This window comes from Takifugu rubripes, chromosome 1 (genome assembly GCF_901000725.2).
Source record: "Takifugu rubripes chromosome 1, fTakRub1.2, whole genome shotgun sequence".
NCBI classification, from domain to species: Eukaryota; Metazoa; Chordata; class Actinopteri; order Tetraodontiformes; family Tetraodontidae; genus Takifugu; species Takifugu rubripes.
This window is the reverse complement of record NC_042285.1, coordinates 21,555,739-21,575,347: the sequence shown is the minus strand read 5'-3', so window position 1 is coordinate 21,575,347 and position 19,609 is coordinate 21,555,739. Positions and strand designations below refer to the sequence as shown.

Sequence of the window (19,609 nt, the reverse complement as noted above, 5' to 3'; positions counted from 1 at the left end):
GAGGAAGGAAAGAAAGAAAGAAAAACTAAATGTCTGAGAGGAGAGCTGTCCTCCTGCACTGCTCATTTAAAGCCAGAGCGACGCTACGCTGACCCCTGGGTCACAGCAGCAGGTTGGCTCCCTACTTTAGGAGTCACGTTCTCCTGACAGCTCCAGAGATGACAAGCCGAGCCGACACACATCCCTGACTACAGTGTGCTCGGCACCCGGTTTGTCACCTGCTCTCCAAACTGTCAGCAATAACCGAAAAAGCGAGAACTGGAGCCAGAGGAAGAGACACCTCGAAAGGATGAAATGTTTTTCTTCCGGACATACGTCCAATCAGATTGTTTTAAAAAAAAATCTTAGATCATCAATATTTGCGTCTTATTTCAGAGGATGTGTCGGATTCTTTCATTCGGAAACGTCTGGGCTGGATATGTGACAGCCCCCGTGTAGCCCAGAACTAGCATAGCAAAGCTGAGCCGGAGGATTAGCGATGCACGGCGTACGTTCCGGATCTTCACTTTGTGATGCGTGACGGGAGAGCAGAGACTGCAGGACTCATGGATGGGGCCTCCCCACGGGGGAAAGATGGCGGAGAGTCAAAGGAGATTGAAACACTCATCTGATATTCATTCTATATGGCAGCAACCGTCCTTGTTGTGGACGGACCTGGGGCTGGTGGCGACGAACAGGGGGTCGACATGAATAGGATCGAGCGTAATAATGCTCTGTAGTGACGACGTTCATGTGACTCGCCTGTTATTTCCCGAACAGTCCGGAATACGTTGAGTTTTTCGGGGTCCAGTGCTTCGATGTTGTGATAGCTGTCTCTGTAAATGAGCAGAGGTGATGAAGGTTAACCAGCGCAAATATTCTGCTTTTTGTTATCATGGCAAACATACATTATTGCCTACAATGAGTGCACACACCCTTTGTGAGGGTATCAGCTGATATAAACCATTATGACAGGAGGTTTTCACTTTAAACTCCAGTGGGTGAAATGATTAAATGGAGAAAGAAATGGAAATGTGAGCAGGAGGAGCAAGAAGAGTAGAGAACTGGAACAGGAGGAGAAAATACTGGAGAGAGCAGGAGGGTCACAGCAGCTGAAGGCTGGACGCGGGGGGGGGGGGGTTATTCTATTATGCTCTTGGTCTTGTAGACCACATCCTTTAAACCTTATTTTTGGCATTAATATAAGAGGGAGTGATTTATCACCTAAAAGTACGGACAACCAAATATCCGGCTCTCACCCTTTGATCCCTGTGATGAGGAACACCAAGTTGCCATTGATTTTGGTGCAGTTGACAAACTTGTCGATGTTGCTGGAGTCCACCGTCTGGGCCGTCTGCAGGCTGGCTGTGCCGATCCCATCACACGCTGGAGTGCACGGCAAAACAGCACAACACACATCAAAGATACCTTCAAATAAGGAATGCCTGAACTGTGCAGGACTTCAGACAGACACGGAATCCACACCTTCTAAGTCACACTGTGAACTTCACCAGTGTTGGGGAAGCAGCAATAAAGCTTGTTTATCTTTAGAACCGACCTTTAGGGCAGATGTCAGTACAAGGGATGCAGATTTTAATGCCGTTCTCCTCCACCTCCATCTTGTTGCTGGGGCACGCTCTCACGCAGGAGCTGTGATCCACCACGAAGTTATCTGAAACACAAACATGCTGTGAGGGCAGAAGTGCAGATGGCTACTGCTCATCACAGGGGAACACGCGGTACCACCGCCGCGCCGCATTGGCAGTTAAAAGTCATTGATGGACATGTTTTCCATGGCAGATGCTCTCTTAACGCAAGCAGAGACAAAGAGAACAATTCATGTCAGGAGTTCGCCTTTTAAGAAGGGCGGTTGGATGAGGTGGTGCTTACGGAGGGTCGGCGTGGTACCAAAACAATAGGCTTCATAAGGATGGGGGGCAGGGGGGGTTGCAGAGTGATCGGTAAACAAAAGAGCATCGTCTGCAAACAGTGATACGTGGCCTCCATCTGTCATCAACGCATTGTCTTGGCTGTTCTTCAAAGGCTGTGACTTAGTGAGAGGACAAGCTGGTCTATTGGGTTCATTAAATGTCATGTAAAGGAAGAAAAGAACTTTGTAGACATGAAAACATCGAAAATATAAAGACGTCAATGCGTCCCCTCAGACTTACGTGGACATTTCTTGACGCAGAAAGCTCCATAGGTGTATTTGGTCCTGACGTTGTGTTCCAGTTGGAAGGTGATGGAGTTGTAGAAGAATGGCTGTGGACACTGGGTCACACACGCCCCACTGTCATTGAAGTTGGTACAGGCCTGCAGACAAAGGTGGAGCAAAGAATCTTCTCTCAAAAGCTCAAGCTAGCATTACCTTTGCTAACCCACATCAAGAATTTAGATGGGGTGTTTTCTTCGTTTGCTGTAACCAATGAATGAAGAAAATTAGAATTACACTGCAAGATGTATAAATAGAAGAGGAAAAAAGGGGAAAAGACTTGACATTAGTGTCAGGTTGTGTTGTAAAGTGTATGTTTAGTTCACAAGTAAAAAAGGTCACCTAGAAAGAACTGTGGACCCATTTATGAAACAGTTGAAAATGAGAAAAGGAAGTGAACTTTCTAGAGAAGCAAAGCTAATGAGCAGGAGCCCTAAAGTCAGCGCACAAATTACAAGCATGGAAACATGTTTAACATTTTGAGGGATGAAAATGGAGTGAAAAGTCGCTCAGGATGGCAAAGATGTGAGTGTGGGTGCCGGAGTCTGACAAGTGCACTCATGACAGAGAGAAATGGGAATTATTGTAAATGTCATTTAATGATATTTCCCATACAATGACATTTCAGCACCAAAAGGTGATCCGAGAAGGAGACTGCAACGAGGAGACTGTCGTCTGAATCAAAGGGTGAGTTGGAATTTCAAATAAAAGAAAATGAAGCTTTTCGTGTGATGAACATCTGCTTTCCTGGCTGTGACGTTTGATTTTCTTGAATTTGAGGGTTGAGGTACTGAAAGTGGTAGCAGATCTGATTAAGGCTGCGCCTGGGTTGGTTAGGCAGCACAAATGAGTAGGAAAATGTGTGTGTGTGCGTGTGTGTGTGTGTGTGTGTTTGCTTACAAAGCAGTCTGTGTCCTTTGGTCCGTAGCAGCCACCTGCACACTCTCGATGACAGCAGTCGCTAATGTAGGGTCCGAAGCACCGGCCGTCGCACTGCTCAGCACACACCGTCTTGGTTACTGTCAGGCAACAGATGCAGGACATGTGATGCAGGACACCTTAGATCAGTGTAAAGTGCCTTAAGAATATATTCACTCCTCTCAGGACACGAGAAAAGACAGGATTCTGCTCTGTCTCACGAAGGGAAAACGGCTGGTTACACGTATTCTTGTTCTCCTCGCGCTCGTCCACGTGTGCCGAGTGAGTTCGGCTAAAGCTAAAGCATCTCTGTCAGCCTCCAGCTATCATCAGTCATGGTTCCAAAGCTGCTCCTGACAGAGACACGGTGACTGCCACCACGGCGGCGAACCTCGGTCCGCTCAGGCACACAGGTTGCCTGCACGCCTTGCATCCTGACAGATGTCACATATATACTGTGTAAAAATGCACACAGCCCACAACACACGACACGTGGATGAAGACAGCGTCTGATATGGTGCCACGAGTTGGCAGCTGAGGCAGGGGACACCTATGGAAAAGCTCCTGCGGAAAAGTTTGAATGAAATGACTGTGGGGGTGTGAAAAATGCAAAGACTATCTGGAGGAGGAGGAATCTGCATCTGTGTTTAGGCAAAATGTGACGTATTTTGTGTAAGTGTATTTACTGTAAATGAGAGATTTGCAGTTGTATTTACCTCACAGCTTAATTCCGTTATTGATAAATTTAGTTGTGCGAGCTGGATTAGCGCTGTTTATTTGTCTGGTTTTTGTAGGGTATTACGAGGACACTGTTGATGATTCTGGAAAATAGAGCTCTGGGTGCTTTCGTCGACTATCCTACGTCTTTAGACAGGAACTTGGTTAACCAACAATAATTATTTCCCATTTTTTCCCTTCTTTCCACATTTAGAAATAGTACCAAGTAGTTCGCTGCAAAACAATCAATTACAAAAAGAGCCAAGGATTATATTACTGACCTCTGGTTAAGGTTAGCAAAAATCAATCCCTCTGTCTGACTGTAAATCCACACCACAGCTACTATTTAATTTGTGCTCTTTCCCTTTTTCCAGCAGCGATAAGACACTATCACAGTGATGAATACACAGCGCAGACATGCTGAAATACACAGTCCACACACACACATTTCATTCTGCGCTCCAACATACCATCAGCGGCATTCTGTTAATGGTTCCTGGGGTAAATGAAACAGCCTACTTTACTCAAAAGACACTTTGTCAAACAAATGACCTTGCCAGGAGAGTGACGCAATGGTGTTGATAAATTTGGCTTTAAAATTCCACTTTAAGAAAAAAGTGAAACAACAGAGCGGTAATGACAAATACAAAGGAAATCCATCTCATAAAATATGCCTGGAAGCATCCATTTGAACAGGTCGCGGACAGCAGCATCAGTCACGCCCCCCATCCCCCCCTTCCCCCCCTCGCCTCCCTTCTTCCCATATATGTGAACTAACATCAGTTCTCAGCGAGAAAGATGAAACTTCCCCCAACCCACTGCACACCGGGCCAGATTTATCTGATTTTCCTTTTGACTTTTTGGTTTATTAGTAGAATATTTTATTGGGTTTGGTCTCTGCAGCCCAGGCATTTATATTAGAGATCCACTCTGGAGCCCTGGTGCCGTCATCATGTGGATTTACTGCCCACTGTCAAACTTATCAGGATTCCAACACACAAAATAGCTGATTATTGGATGTTTTAGCTGAGTTTATTACATATTTGGGCTGGTCCCTGACCCACACATGAGGAAATTCTATCCCCTTATCTCCCATAACTGCCAGTGATGATTTTTTGGATGTTTCCCTGGTTCTTAAGAAGATAAATTCACTAGTTTCATCCTCAGATTCAGTCCACACTGTGGGGTATTTCAGCTAGGGTGTATTTTGAGAAGTGTGCACCACTTTTTGTATTAAAAGTCCGAAACGCTGCTGCAGACTCTTAGCTCTCCTTATCTCCAGGCGAGCTAATTGCTTTTCAGTGTTTTCCACCCTCATATAAACCCAACATAACTCAAAGAAAAACAAGTTAAATGACACTGCTCCACGGCAGCAGTGGTGATCTGTGGAGAAGTAATTATCAGCAGAGCGCAGTACCCGCCTATTATCTGTCAGTTCATTTTACAGCATACTTGGCAATCAACTGTCGCTGGACTCTTAGAAACTCTGGACTGAAGTTTTCCGTGGTTCTCGGTGCGATCAGGAAGTAAGCTGACCTTACATGTTATCAGTGGCGCTAGCAAGGAGACGCACTTCCTGGAAATACCACCAATTCATTTCCAGCTCACGAAAAAGTGACTGAATGATAGAGATCAAACAGATGTGGCCTTGACCCAGCTGGGTCTGAACTACTGCAGGGGACAGGACCATTTCCTCCCCTCAGGAAAAGTGCCACCGAGAAGGCAGAAACCTTGGGCGGATTCCTGGGAGAAAGCAAGGGAAACAGGGAGGAAAATAGGAGAGGAAGCTCTCACTGTCTGGTTTTGTTGTGATTTTATCTGGAATTGAACCATATGTTAGTAAAAGGACTGTGTAGACCCATGCAGCCATGGACGCTCATGCAAATAATCCCCCTCAACAATTATCTATTAAAATGTGAGAAAGAAATTCTGTTTATTTGTGACATTTGGATCATTTTGTGCATTTTAGGGGGGTTTGTGATTCAAAAACCAGATTTGTGACATCTGCGTGTGATGAAGATAGCCACATAGAGGGTGATAGCGGCTAAACGGAGACAGACAGAGGAGGCTAGGGCTTATCAGCGCTATAGTCTGTGACGTGTCGTTAACAGGCCCTGGTCAAACAGTTCATTCCTCATTATCTTAATGAGATCGCCACCGCAGAACAAATAGGTTGAGACATGCCGAGGATGGAAGGCACAGATGAAGTGGTCTCCACACAGGAAGATAGAGGGAGAGGGGGGAAGTGATGGAGGGGAACAACTGATGGCCACAGGGGGAGGAAGTGATAAAAGGAAAAACTGATCAAGAGAGAGACGGAGGAAGTGTTGGACGGAGAGGGAGGAAGTGATGGAGGGAAGAACTGATGGAGAGAGGGAGGAAGTGAAGGAGGGAAGAACTGATGGAGAGAGGGAGGAAGTGAAGGAGGAAGAGGAAGGAAGCGATTGAGGGAGGAAGTGAAGGACAGATAGGGAGGAAGTTAAGGAGGGAGGAAGTGAAGGACAGATAAGGAGGAAGGAATTGAGGGAGGAAGTGAAGGAGTGAGGAAGTTAAGGAGGGACAGGAAGGAAGCAATTGAGGGAGGAAGTAAAGGAGGGAGGAAGTGAAGGATGGATAGGGAGGAAGTGAAGGAATAAGGAAGTGACGGAGGGAGGAAGTGAAGGAGGGAAAAGAAGGAAGCAATTGAGGGAGGAAGTAAAGGAGGGAAGAAATGAAGGATGGATAGGGAAGAAGTGGAGGAGGGAGGAAGTGAAGGAGGGATAGGAAGGAAGGGATGGAGGGAGGAAGTGATTTTTAACAGTCTTTAACAGTCAAGCTTGTCTCTGTCTCATGTCTTAATACTTCAGCTTACAGTTGGTTTCGTTTTTCCCCCTTTTATTCAGATCTTTTTTTAATCTTTGACTTCTATCATTGATAAATACAGACCTGATTTCCATCCAAAGATGGACAGTCCTTCGTCCAACTGAGCTGGTTGGACCTTTTTTGTACCACGCGATCTGTGATGGCAGATCTACTCAATGTTTACAAGCAGATGTGGATTCTCCCTCCCTGTAGCTATGACACATGTTGAAAAGCACCAAGAGGCACCAAACTGGCTGAATGTGAGGCAAGAACACAGTTGTCTCCCCTGCTGGTGGACTCACTGCTGGGTTATTCCCACACTTTCTGCCAGAGGCCATTAGGAGGGTGGGAGGTCCCAGCAGGAGGTTGTGTGAAGGTGCAGATGTGTACGTGTCTATTTACAAATATAAAGAACACATCTAAAACTGTCTCCTGTCCCATCTGAGTGCATGAGTGAGGAAACACGCGCCATAGATCTCCTGATGACGTAAAGGTGGGGATGAATCAATGTTTACACATGCACGTATGTTCCAAATGTGTTGAGTTATTCAAAGACTTCTTTCGAAATGTCTCCATGAAGACAAACCTCTCTACTACCCTTTTATCCCTCTCAGATCTTTACTTAATGGCGGATGTTACTGCGCCACCTACAGCGCTGGGGTGTGAAGGCTCGTTAAATGAATGAAATCCTTATCATTTGCATCAATTAAACCAATATAACCTGCTAAATAAAACCCAAACTACCAAGATGCCGACTGCAGTACTGACGCAGGCTCAGAGCCACAAATGATGGACGGATACAAAGTAGAAAATGTCCTTTGCTCAGGACGTATGAGTGGTAGACATTATGTCCTCAGGGCAAAAGAGGAGAGAGGGCAGCCAGATTGTTCCGTGCACAGAGTGCACGCGGCAGCATCTGTGATGTTATAAGCGAGTGTAAGTGGCGAAGCGTGGGCAGCCTCCACATCTGCGGCGACACCACCGCTGCTGTCGTAGGTGCACGCAGGTTTGGGAGCAACATATGCTGAATCCAGATGACTTTTGTCAGCCGCGGCTCTGCTTGTTCCAGGGAGGCTGTTCCCAGTCACATCCTGCACCTTAATGCACGGAAGACCGAGTAAAAGCATGATGCTAACAGACTGAACAACCTGCTGCTCAAACTGGGCAGAAGGCTTGAAGGGTGGGGCAGCTAAATTCCAGACGGGGTGAAAGTCCAACTTATATTCAGGATTGAAACTTTAGACTTGAATGCATAATAAATATATAGGATGCAGAAATGTTGCAGAGTTATATGGAGTATAAAAACCTTCCTCGTGTCTGTAAATTTAAATTAAGATTCAAGGTAAAGTGGCATTTTTCAATACAATTACTGAATTACAGCATAAATGGGTGAATGGGATCATTGAGGTGATTATGAGGCCAATGCGACCATGTTGGGGGGGGCGGGGGTATGAATTGATGAGTTCTGGCAGGAGGTATGGAAAGCTGAATAATTCATCACACTTTCTGTCCCACCTGCCCTTCATCTTAATAAACACACACCAGGAGGATCTTCAGGAGGAAAAAGCCCTTAAAATTCATGAAATGAGATGAGTGAAATACAGATGGATCCTGGTAAATTTAAAATCAGCTCCCTGGTGATTGTGAGAGTTTTAAACTTCTGGGAGTCCAGAGCAGCAAAAGATTCAGAAGTTAATCTAACAAAATCAAACGTTTCAATGCTAGCTTAAATGTCACTGACAAGCAAACTTGTATATACTTACAGCTTTGACACTGGTCCACTTTGGGACCCCAACAGCGACCGTTGCAGGAGCGGTGACACTTTTGACCTGCGCACAAAGACATAAACGATCAGATGATGTGTTGAAGGCAGCTAGCTCTGGCTCAATCTTATCACTTAACACTTGGCCTCATCAAAATACAAGCTAGGGGGATATTTCTCAGCTGTTCTGTTCACAATAATGACACTTCCATCACCTCCCCCAGCTGGCACAAACAGCACCAGCTACACGACCTTCAACAGGTTGTTTGGGTCCACTCTAAATCAGCTCCGCACAGAACCGACAGACTTCAGGCTGGGATAAAAGCAACAGAGAGCTGCATCCACACTCCTGGACTAGTTGCGAGTGCCTGTCCACCTTTTTTCTTCTTCTTTTTTTGTGGACATAATTGACTGTCTGATAATTGAGTGCGGGGGCAGTGAGTCCGGGTAAGTGCAGAAGCGGCGTCCTCCCTCCATCAGCTTCTCCAGATGAGAGCTATTAGAGGTGAGACATGCTCTTTTCCTCCTGCACCAACCTCTCTCCACCACACCGCTTCATCCTTGATACACCCCTCGCTGATTCATCACTCCTCCGTGCTCCTCTTCCACTGAATGCGTGCCCCTGTAGTCTTCGTTTTCCCTCTCACTCTTTCTTTCATTTTTTTTTATTCCCCCTCAAAAGAGCAGATCACTGCCACAGGAAGTGTGCCAACACTGAATTTATTAAAAGCTGCATTAGACAGAGCAACTGTCCAAATGCCAGATAAACTTAAGTGGGTGTCTGATGTGGCCCTTTCGTGTCCAGAACTTATTCTCCCTGTGTTCTGCGCCTAAATGCACTTCTGTTCCGCTTTGTGTGTGGCGCTTTGTGAAGTCAAGCCAAGGAGTTTTCATTTATAGTCCAAGGTCCTCAATATCTCAGCTTATAAATTCTCAGTGACCTAGAATAAAGCTGTCCCACCTCTCTCCCTGCACTATCATCTTTTACAGCTTTCCTAAAACACCCCTGGAAGGTTAAAATGTCAGGACCATTGCTGTATCAGGACCGGTGCTGGGAGAAACGGAACCGAATCAACGAGCTACACATTTGTCCCGTTGGGGAAAAAAATAGCAATCGGGGCAATAACGGGGACACGAAAAGAAAAGAAGAAGTCAGGAGTAAAAGCAACGTAAGTCTTGTGCTTCCTCGGGGAATCAAACAGAGATTTTGTTCTCAATTGTGGATTACAGGTTTGCAGATCGTTGATCTTTGGGAAGAGGACTAAGGGTCAATTCAGGGCTAATGGGGCTGCAGAAGGGAGACTGATGGAGCAGAATATCAACGCTCAGGGATGTTCATCTGCATTTGAAGCCTTTAAAGCAAATTCTGTGAGGAGTTCAAGGATACCCCAACACTTGCTAAAGCTCTATAATGGCAGCACAATCTAGGGAATCATCTCTCTTTTTCTACTTGAAACAGTCTGGAAATCAGTTAATAAATGCACTAAAGTGATTGGCGGCTGTGTTTGAATGTGGCCTTTGCCCACCGCCCGCCCACTTAAGCACTGGCCTGTTAACCTGCGTCCGATTCCATTCTTTGATTTGACCCCAGTAAAAACCTTCAGCATTCTAAAGCTACCGTAGTTAACCTGGATTAACATCCTCCAGCTGGCTACACTGTGGGCTGTTGACGCAGGCTGAGTGACAGAATCAGGTCAATGGGCAACTGTTTGGTTAACAGTTACTGTCAGAGAAGCAGGTTAAGATCTAGGGGCCATTGTTACACTATAAAACACTTCTGGAAACGATTATATAAATACTTTTGATAGGTACCCTTCAAAGTTTATGCAGAGTTCATGAGAGTTTGGTGAGAAATTGTTACACTTTGCTTTTGTTCCCGAAGGGTTTCAATGCCACAGCTAACCCAACTTTAAAAAGGAGGGTGTTTTTCTCTTGTATCTATGGTTTCCAGGTGTTGGTTGAGTTATGATTGCTATTATTATGTCAGGTAAAAAAAGCTTTGGCTCAATGGGCTAAGAGGCTTTAAGTGAATCCAAGAACCAGTGACAAAAGTTTCATGATACACAAGAGAAATCTCTGGAATAAAACTACCTTCAAATGGACTGCTTGTGTTTGCTAACATGCTATCAAGACTTCATTGGGTTAAATCATGTCCACGTCCCTTCCATGTTATAAAGATGTATTGATATATGAGATATATTCACCTGACTTTGCCCTCAGGTGACTATCACTATGGAAAATCCCACAGATCTCCAGTGATCCCTTCCTAACTATAGAACCCCTTTTTGTAAACTTACATGTGATGCTGCTGTTGGTGGGCACCACCAGTGGATGGATCCGGGGGTGTTTGACAATGTCTTGCCAATGGATGGTGTCTGCGTGGCACAGGAAGTTGTTGCGGTCAACATACACACCTCCATTCAAGATCTCTGTAGAGACAAGAGAGGCGATGGAGAGACAAGGGTCAGTGTTAATGTGTGTGTGTTTTTAAGTGCTAGCTTAGGCTGGAAACAAACACAAAGCGTCCTTTCAGGACTTCATTTCAGATGAGGACAGATGAAAGGCTGGAGGACGGGGTAAACAGGCGACCTTGAGAGAAACACATCGCACGATGGCTGTTGTCACCAGGGTGGCCAGGACAAAGGCCTGTCATGTTGCAGTTATTAGCAACATCCAGTCTCTCTGGTTATGATGTCTTTTCTCATCCTTTTCTATCCACACCGAGCAGAAAAAAACAATTACGCTTTGGTGCTGTCATCACAAGAAAATCCGAGGGGGGGGATTTAATCCCCCAAAAAGGGACGGCAGCTAGACTTTAGTATCTCACCAAGCTGGTAAAAGAGAAAAAAACAAACCAAAACATCATGCATCGTGATTTTCATAATGGGCATTGTCACAGACTCACATATCTGGAGGACCCCCAACCACACACACACACACACACACACACACACACACACACACGCACACGCACATACACACGCACACACACACACACACTGGATTCAGAGGATGATACCTAATTCCTGATTGAGGAAACACAGGCAAAAAAGGGGGGAAGACATGGAAGAAAAGAAAGATGGAGTGAAGCCAAAGCAGATTTGCATTATTTACAGAGCTTGTGTGTTCTCGATCTCCCTACAAACAGATTACTGACACCGGGCTGAAAGTGATGAGACACATAATCGCACACTCGGCCACCTGCCAGAAAAAGCCGAGCACAATATCTCCCCATTAAATAATAGGTGGTGGTGGTATTCCCTACAGGAATCCACCCTCCTTCAGCCCCCCACCCCCAACTCCTACCTGTGTTTGCAGGAAGAGTTAGAGGGAGAAATTAATCTTGTCTCTCTGTGTAGGAGGGATATCCCTCAATGACGAGCAGTTGGTGTCTCAAATTCAAACTGCTAAGCACAAAGGCAGGCAGGCCAGTGGACAAGACACAAAGCAAAGGAGTTTACATGAACATACCAACAAAACATACACACTCTTTAATAGAGAGGACTCAGAATGAGCAAGCTGCCCTTGACAACTGCTCTGAGCATTTGGGATGTCGTTGCACATTGCTCAAGGGTACCTCGGCCCAGGTATTACCAGCCCAGCCCAGCATGGATTCAAACTCTCAACACACTGCATAAAAGTCTCCGTTCAACAATGTCATAACAAACAATTCTCCACCTCATCTCCTAAAAAGACTCCACGCTCTCCCAATTCTTCCTGCACCCATGATACAGCTGGGAAAGGACTCCACGCACAACGGTCTCATTTGCAGCGTGACAAGCTCCAGAAGCTGTATAACAGTTTAATTACTTCTACCTTGGTGCTTTTCCTGGGACAACCACAACATTTCCCCTGGCCTGTGTCACAGAAATATCAATAATTAAAAAAACAACCTTTTAAATTATATTTTCCATAACATCTCCAATACACGCGTGGCGTTTTATTAAAGTAAAGGCTTTGCTTGCATATTCTGCACGCCTGCAGTTTGCCTGGAGGGAGGGGGTGGGGGGTGGGGGTGGAAGGGGGGGTTGATTGTTTGGTGGGTAGCATAAATGTCTTAATTATTTTATCCACGTATCTTCGGCACTTGATTCTGAAGGATGCCCTCCACTCTTGAGTTGTCCCGAGAGCGAGCCTCCTCTGAGCGATTGTGCGGCATCAAAAGGGAAACTGTCTTCGCCATCTTGAGCATCAGCCAGGAAAACAATACGAAATTCAAAAAGGCGGAACGAATGCAGGCAGGCAATTATTCCGATGTCAAGTGCGTGTTGTCTCTGTGTGTGTGTGTTTTAATTTATTGCAGTGTGGGGATGAGTTTGATTAATTCTAGGAAGGAAATAGCAAAGCAATGATCACAAAAAAAACCCATCTTATTAATGAGAGAATTAATAAATGCGCGTTTTTATTTTAATGAAGAAACATGCACGTCAGGATGTCTGCGTTCGTGGATATCCCCAAGAGTAATTATGCTCTTTCGTATGAAAGATTGTTTCTGTGTTGTATAACAAGCTAAATTAGGAAACATATGGTTTGGTTTTTCTCTACATCACAGTGACACTGCTAGAAAGAGGGAAACTTAAAATGCAGGACAAAAGCCTCAGAAAGTCCTTCAAGACTGTAGAAAGACAAATATTCTATCAAAAAGACAGGCAAATTTCTTTCCTCCTCTAGCTGTGGGGCTGTGGAATTTGTGCGGAGTCTCCAGTCGACTGTTTTATTGACTTGGAGAGCTAAGCTTGTTCCAACTCATCGCTGCGTTCAGCTCTTTGGAGCAGAAGGGAGAAACCTGAGCTGCAGGAGGAAGATGAAGACACATTCTAGGTCTAGAAGGCTAAACGCTGGGGCACAGATTCGGTTAACATACCCCAGCAGCAGGAGAGGGCTAACGCTGGTGCTACGTGTCAAAAATCCAAAAGAGTGTTGACTCAGGCTGCAGCACGTCCATCAGCTTGCGCACACAAACCCATACAAATGCTCAGATGAGCTTCAGGTTAGCATTAATGAGGTCCCTAAAACTTTGTGTGCCCTCAGCACCAAATAAATTGCTTTAGTTTGCATCCAGAAGGTCAGCAATTTGAATCCAAGTCAAAGTCAGAATCAAGGCTTTGAATTTCCTGCGACTGGAAGAGAGCAAAGGAACAACATGTGGGAGTGTAGTTTAATGTTAGGGGTTCAAAGATGGCACATCTGTGTTGTTGTACCTCCCATCATCCACAACAGGAAGGGTACACTTTAGACATCAGACAAACAGATGGACAGACACACACAGATAGGTAGATTTTAAGAGAAGATTGCACTGCAGGCATCAGAATAAATTGCAATATTAAAAATAATACTTTAAAAAGCCATTTTGTCTGTATTCTCATAGCAATTGCTGCTTCAATCACTGCACACTGAAGTGCTGTTTCTGACAGGGGGTGTCAGGGCAGCAAATCTCTGCCTTTGCTCTACAAATAGGTGATCTCCCCTTCCATCCATCATCTGCTGCTGCTGCGGCTGCTGCGGCTGCTGCTACTGCTGCTGCGCGCTTCCATCCCTGCCATCCCCTTCTCCCTGTTGCCAAGGAAATGCTCCCAGATCCCTGTGGTAACGTGTACTTCACACCCTAATGAACTATCTCTCAGCGACTTTACACGAGGGCCCAAATGAAGACAAGGAAAAGAAGAATTGCACATCTGCACAAGTGCAAAGATTTGTGTAGCGCATGCGCTGTGTGTGTGTGTGTGTGTGTGTGTGTGTGAGAGAGAGAGAGAGAGAGAGAGAGAGACCTGAATGAAATCCCACCATCCTTCTGTTGTTGCTTTTGAAATAATGTCCAGACAGAAAGACGGACGGACGGACAGGTAGATTTGTATCCACTAAGGACCTGATATACTAAAATGTCCAATATTTGCATCCATCCTTCCGGCTCACTATGTTCCCTATATTCACCACAAATGCTTCCAGGTTTAGCCAATCGTACTGTGCCTGCTAATACTTCTTACTTTCAGTATTCTGCTCATTTGGGCAGAATCGCCCCATTCTCCATATTCAGTCAGGCCAAGGTGCTAAGTGGACAGCAAGTGTTTCCACCATGAGAACATCAGCCTGCCCATTTTTGGTGGGTGACGTCACGTTTTAGTACGTGCAAACCTTTAGTAAATCCGGCCCTCAGTGTTGAAATCCATCCTGTAATACTTTTCCATCGTCCACATGCACAGTGGCACCACAATGATTTAAATTTAGTGTTGCATCATCCAATGAATTCATCAGCATCTCTTTGAAATCTATTTCCATATGCATCAGAAGTCTCACATTTCCCCTAAGACCAGTGGCTGGAACTCCTCCCGCAGGAGTGGCGTGCATTTTTAACAGTTTGAACGGCACCCCGTGCCGAGTGGTGGCGCCCATTCAAATGTAAGTGCACTTTTATGTATTTAACTGTTGACCTGAAAAGAACAACTGAATTAATTTGACTCCATAATAGGGCTGGATGAGAGGTTCACCAGAGAGATGGAAGCACTGGGGAGAGCAGCGTGGTCAAGAGCAGCAGCGTGGGCAGAGTGTGTGTGTGTGCATGTGTGTGTGTGTGTGTGTGTGTGTGTGTGTGTGTGGATTACAAAGACGGCAACATGTTGCAAAGAAGAAAACCAAATAAATCCTTTTCCTTTGATGTGTTTAGGCTATTGATGGCACATGGAAACAGCCAAACTATACGTGATCGTCTGTTGTAACAAGGTGCGATTTTTAGCAAATCCTGTTTTATTTTGAAATGATTTTCATGCAGCAAATCTGCAAATAGCCAGGCGCTGTTATTTTACTGAACTTACTAAATGGATTTTGAAAAGGAAATTAATTGTTTTGAGAAGTGGAATCGGGTTTTAGGAAATACGGAAACATCAAAATCATTATTGTTGTTGTTAAGAGCACTTTTTCAAAGTGTTTGTGCCAGTGATGGAAAAACATAGCTAAGATCTGTGCTCAGGTATAGCTGGTGACACGGGGCAACATCCGCGGCCTTCCTCCCCCCACACATGCCTCTCCTTCACCAAGATAATTGCATTGCGGCCTGCTGATTAAATTTGGCCCATCCCTCGCGCAATTGTTTCCAATGATTCCTTATGAAAAATGGCTGAGATTTAGGGATTATGGAATTATAACTGAGCATGGCGAAGCGTCTTCCTACAGATGAGAAGTGGGAAAAAAAATAAAATTATAGGTGAACAGTGATGAGCGATGGGGGGGGGGGGGGGGGGGTGTCGTTTTTATTTTCAACAGAAACTGTGATAAAGCCTGGTAATCTGATCGTAATTGATAGGACAGGGGAGGGGAAAATAAATCACATTAAAATACCTTTAGATTGGAGAAGAAATGAGCAAGAGAGATATATGAAGAAAAGCAAAAGACACAAAATGAGGCAAGGGAGGAAGACAAGAAACAGAATTTGAGCAAAAAGCAGTCAGTGATTTAGACTGAGTGAAAGGAGCCTTGGTCGGTGGTGCTGAGGGGCACTTAGCTTATCATGGCTGATGTGTGATCAGCCTGCCAGCTGGATTAAAATGAGTCACTCTCTCTAGAATCAGCAAAACAAAACAGGGTCTGAGAGCGATGGAAACATGGAGAAACTCAGGGGCGTTTGCATACCAAGTGCGCTGGATTCACCACAGAGGAGGTTTGTCTTAGTCACTGTAATTTGCCAAGGCTGCAGCATAGCAATGAGTTCTCCTCATTCCTGGTGAGAGACATTTATTTAAAACAGCTCAGGTGGATGATCAATAAAAGTATGCTCTCATTACAGCAGCAGGAACCATTTGTATAGAAGTGAAACTGTCTGTGTTATAACTGATGTGTTATATGATCACCAAATAGGTAAAGGTCCAACATGTGAACATGTTCCGTATTTGAGTGTGATCACAGGAAATGCCTCAAACATGCTGCTAATATCAGCGTGGAAAGTGAATGCATCAGTGAGTGGAAAGTAAATAACACAGACGAATCATCTCTTTGAGACCAGTCGACCTGTCAGGTTTAACATTTGCGCGACATCCACACGTGAACTTGCAAATATGTGGGGGGATTCCCCCGTTTGCCACTGTACAGGCAATGATACCAGCCTGTTTCACCTGAGGAACAATAAGCCTTTCATTAAGACCTTCCAGACAACAAACCAAGGAGAAAAACATTAGCTTACCCTTAAGGTCGGCCGCTACTGTTCAGACAAAAGTGTGACACTTTTAGCTCAAGCAGTGAAAAGATTTGTACAAATGGATGTGCACATGGTGTGCAAATATTTTGTCGGCAATAATGCCTCCATATAAAAGCAGCTGTGCTATTAATTCACCTCTATAAGTCCAAGCTACCATGATTCTCTACACTGCCTGTTTTGCAGCGTGGGCTGGGTTTGGAGGGTCTGAATAAGAACTGATGAATTCATATCAGCTTGTTCTGATTCCACAACCGTGAAGGGAAACCTGAAGTGGGATCCAGCCAATCCAATCCAACATTTACAGCTGCTCAACTAAACCTGTCCTCCCTCATGAGGAGTTGAGGCTTCAACATGTTTGTTGTTGATTCAGTTACTTCTGCTGCAGCAGAGGCTATATATAAAGCTTAAATATAAGATTAGCAAAAGGCTACCCACTGAGCACAACACTGATGTCACGTGTCTTTAGCTTTGTTACCTGTTGTATCACAAAACAGCCCCTTGAGTTTTTAAAAAGAGAAAGCACGGATCCTTGGAGAGGTTACACAGGGGTCACTGCTCTTTTAAGTGCTACCCTCAATAGCAGCCAGTGAATCTCTGTGGAGACCTCAGATGAGTCCTGTCCATGTTCCATTACCCACCAATGCCCCCATCAGTAGCGCCCTCACTACAGCCTGGGAGGCGAGGACTATAAGCATTATAATTATTTAACTGTCGGGGGAGAAAGGGGAGGAGTCTGGGGATTGGAAGGCAATGTGTGTGTCCATGTGTGTTAGTGGAAGCAGACGAGGTTTTTAAATTGGTTTTGTTGCTTCTATTCAACTTCAGTTCAAGGCCTAATGATAACACTGGCTGGCTGGAAATCAGACCTCTTATCTAACACTCAAAATAAATACTTTAATCTTGTTAGCACTGAATATAGAGTATATTTGAACACAAAGAATTGATCTACTAAGCCTCCAGTAGGGCAACACTTTCCATCAGTAAACCACCATCTTACATGATTACAAGGTTTGATCTGAACCTGTAATAACAATGTGCACTTGTATGTTTATCAGGAAAGAATGTCTGGTGATTGCAAACAGTGGATACTGGTTCTGTAGTGGGTCAGCTACCAGCTGCATCCTGGATGTCAGCAAGATCTAGAATGGTAACACTGGGATGTCAGCTGCATGGATATGTTGGTATTGGAGGTCTGTAGTAGTTTAACTACAGATGGATGCAAAAAACAGCGTAATGATGATTTACCAGAGACATTCATGAAGATTGGTTGACTTTCACCAAAATGCCTCTAATTTTAGGCAACTGCCTTGTGTAATCTACATATACAACAGATTTGTTGGGAATAATGTTAATATTTAGAAATATTGCAAGGTTCAGTTCAATATGACACGACTGCATTACTATATTTGCACTACAAAAAGCTTTAGACTCCTTTTGTGTTTTGTCCATCTTTGACTATCACACCGATTTTCTCCAGATCCAATAATGAATGTGTGAAAGTAAACATTCAATCACTTCACAAACAATGTTTGAAATAAAGGGGGGGGGGGGGGGGGGCACATCCTTCACTGCCTTCAGCAAGAGGGGGGATTTTGATTAAAACCACATTTGATGAGTGTTTTACTGCTGTCTGAGCCACATCACATCTACATCAGCAGATCTGAGATCCAGCCTGGGGGGATGTAAAAAACAAAAAACAAAAAAGGAAAACAGAAGTTAGTCTTAGTCATAAATCAACATGAAAAAAACCTTTTAACTTTGAATAAACTGCAAGTTGATTGTGAAGACGAACGTTTCCAGTCTGGAATTCAAAGTGGAATTAAAGGTTATTAATGGATAATAACTGTTCTGGAGACATTCTTAATTAAATCAAATTTTAACAATGATTAAATGGTGTCAACATATCAATAGTTAAAAAAGAATATTGCACAAATATTCAAATCTACTTTAGATATAAAACATTTACTGATTTATTCATCTGGGAAACTTCATAATGTTGTATCGACTCAGAAAAAGTAATGATGAACGTTACGGGAAATAATTTGCACCTCTTTGCAGAAAACTGCTGAGAAAATGAAATATTGCAGTTTGTTATCTTTCTTTAGCATAAAGTATTCATTAAAAATCATTGATTGTGATCTGAGGATGAACCGACGGTCAGAGCTGCTAATTCCTCCCCCCTCAGTAATGAAAGTAATAAACATTAAATGGGACCCCAGTTACATCTTAACCCGACTCACCAATATGAGATTCAGTCAATGGAATGTGCCTTACACTTAATCTTATTGTAATCATTATCTGTTCACCTTTTTCCTGTTGCAGTGTGGCCAATAATTGAACCTTCTCAGCGTCTCCATGGAAACGGTGTGTGCTGTTATCAAATCTTTAAATCAAGGCCATTTGGGGTAGATTACCACCATTTGGACAATCTCATATGATAATTCATATTCTAAGTTTTAGGACTCCAGGTCCTTGAATTTAAAAGCCTGCTACCTTCCAGGATATCTTAGCCCATTTGTGACTTATCTGCATGTTTTTGACCTTTTTGTCAAAATTAAAACTCTGGCTGAGTCATTTTGTACCTGGCATACACTCTTGGCTTTTCCTGGAACTAAAACCAAAATTTGAACACCGAAATTCCAATTATTTTTATAGCTGCTGTGTCAGTAATGTGCCCAGTGACCTTCCGCAGAGTCTTTATTGTTGTACTATTGTGTGGTTCTTTCTTCCGTCCCATCTGCCCTGCTGTTCTCAGCCTTAAATATTTCATGAATCCCAATTATTATCTGTTTACGAAATGATGTAAAAGCAGCACCAACCCTTTAATGACCAATATGAAGGGAATTATGGCCTGGCCTGAAGGTAAAATAACTCAGCATATTATCGAGGGCCTTTGTGTCTGGGGCTACGTCAGAAGAACTGGCCAAAGATAACTGGAAAATATAATCAAGAATGCACCCAGAAGCCTTGAAATGAACACAACTTCACCTCAGTA

The 19,609-nt window shown here is 44.1% G+C and overlaps 1 protein-coding gene across 2 annotated transcripts in view; it reads right to left on the bottom strand.

The window, feature by feature from the left end:
- The window catches only part of LOC101074687 (receptor tyrosine-protein kinase erbB-4), a 177,059-nt gene that overhangs the window by 49,171 nt on the left and 108,279 nt on the right, over positions 1 to 19,609 (bottom strand). For both annotated transcript variants that reach the window (XM_011611218.2, XM_011611221.2), the window contains exons 4-10: positions 10,727 to 10,858; positions 8,431 to 8,496; positions 3,092 to 3,210; positions 2,151 to 2,292; positions 1,538 to 1,651; positions 1,239 to 1,365; positions 742 to 815 (exon numbers count right to left, since the gene is read on the bottom strand). In XM_011611218.2, the coding sequence (XP_011609520.2) occupies positions 742 to 815; positions 1,239 to 1,365; positions 1,538 to 1,651; positions 2,151 to 2,292; positions 3,092 to 3,210; positions 8,431 to 8,496; positions 10,727 to 10,858 (774 nt within the window). The remainder of the gene's footprint in view (positions 1 to 741; positions 816 to 1,238; positions 1,366 to 1,537; positions 1,652 to 2,150; positions 2,293 to 3,091; positions 3,211 to 8,430; positions 8,497 to 10,726; positions 10,859 to 19,609) is intronic.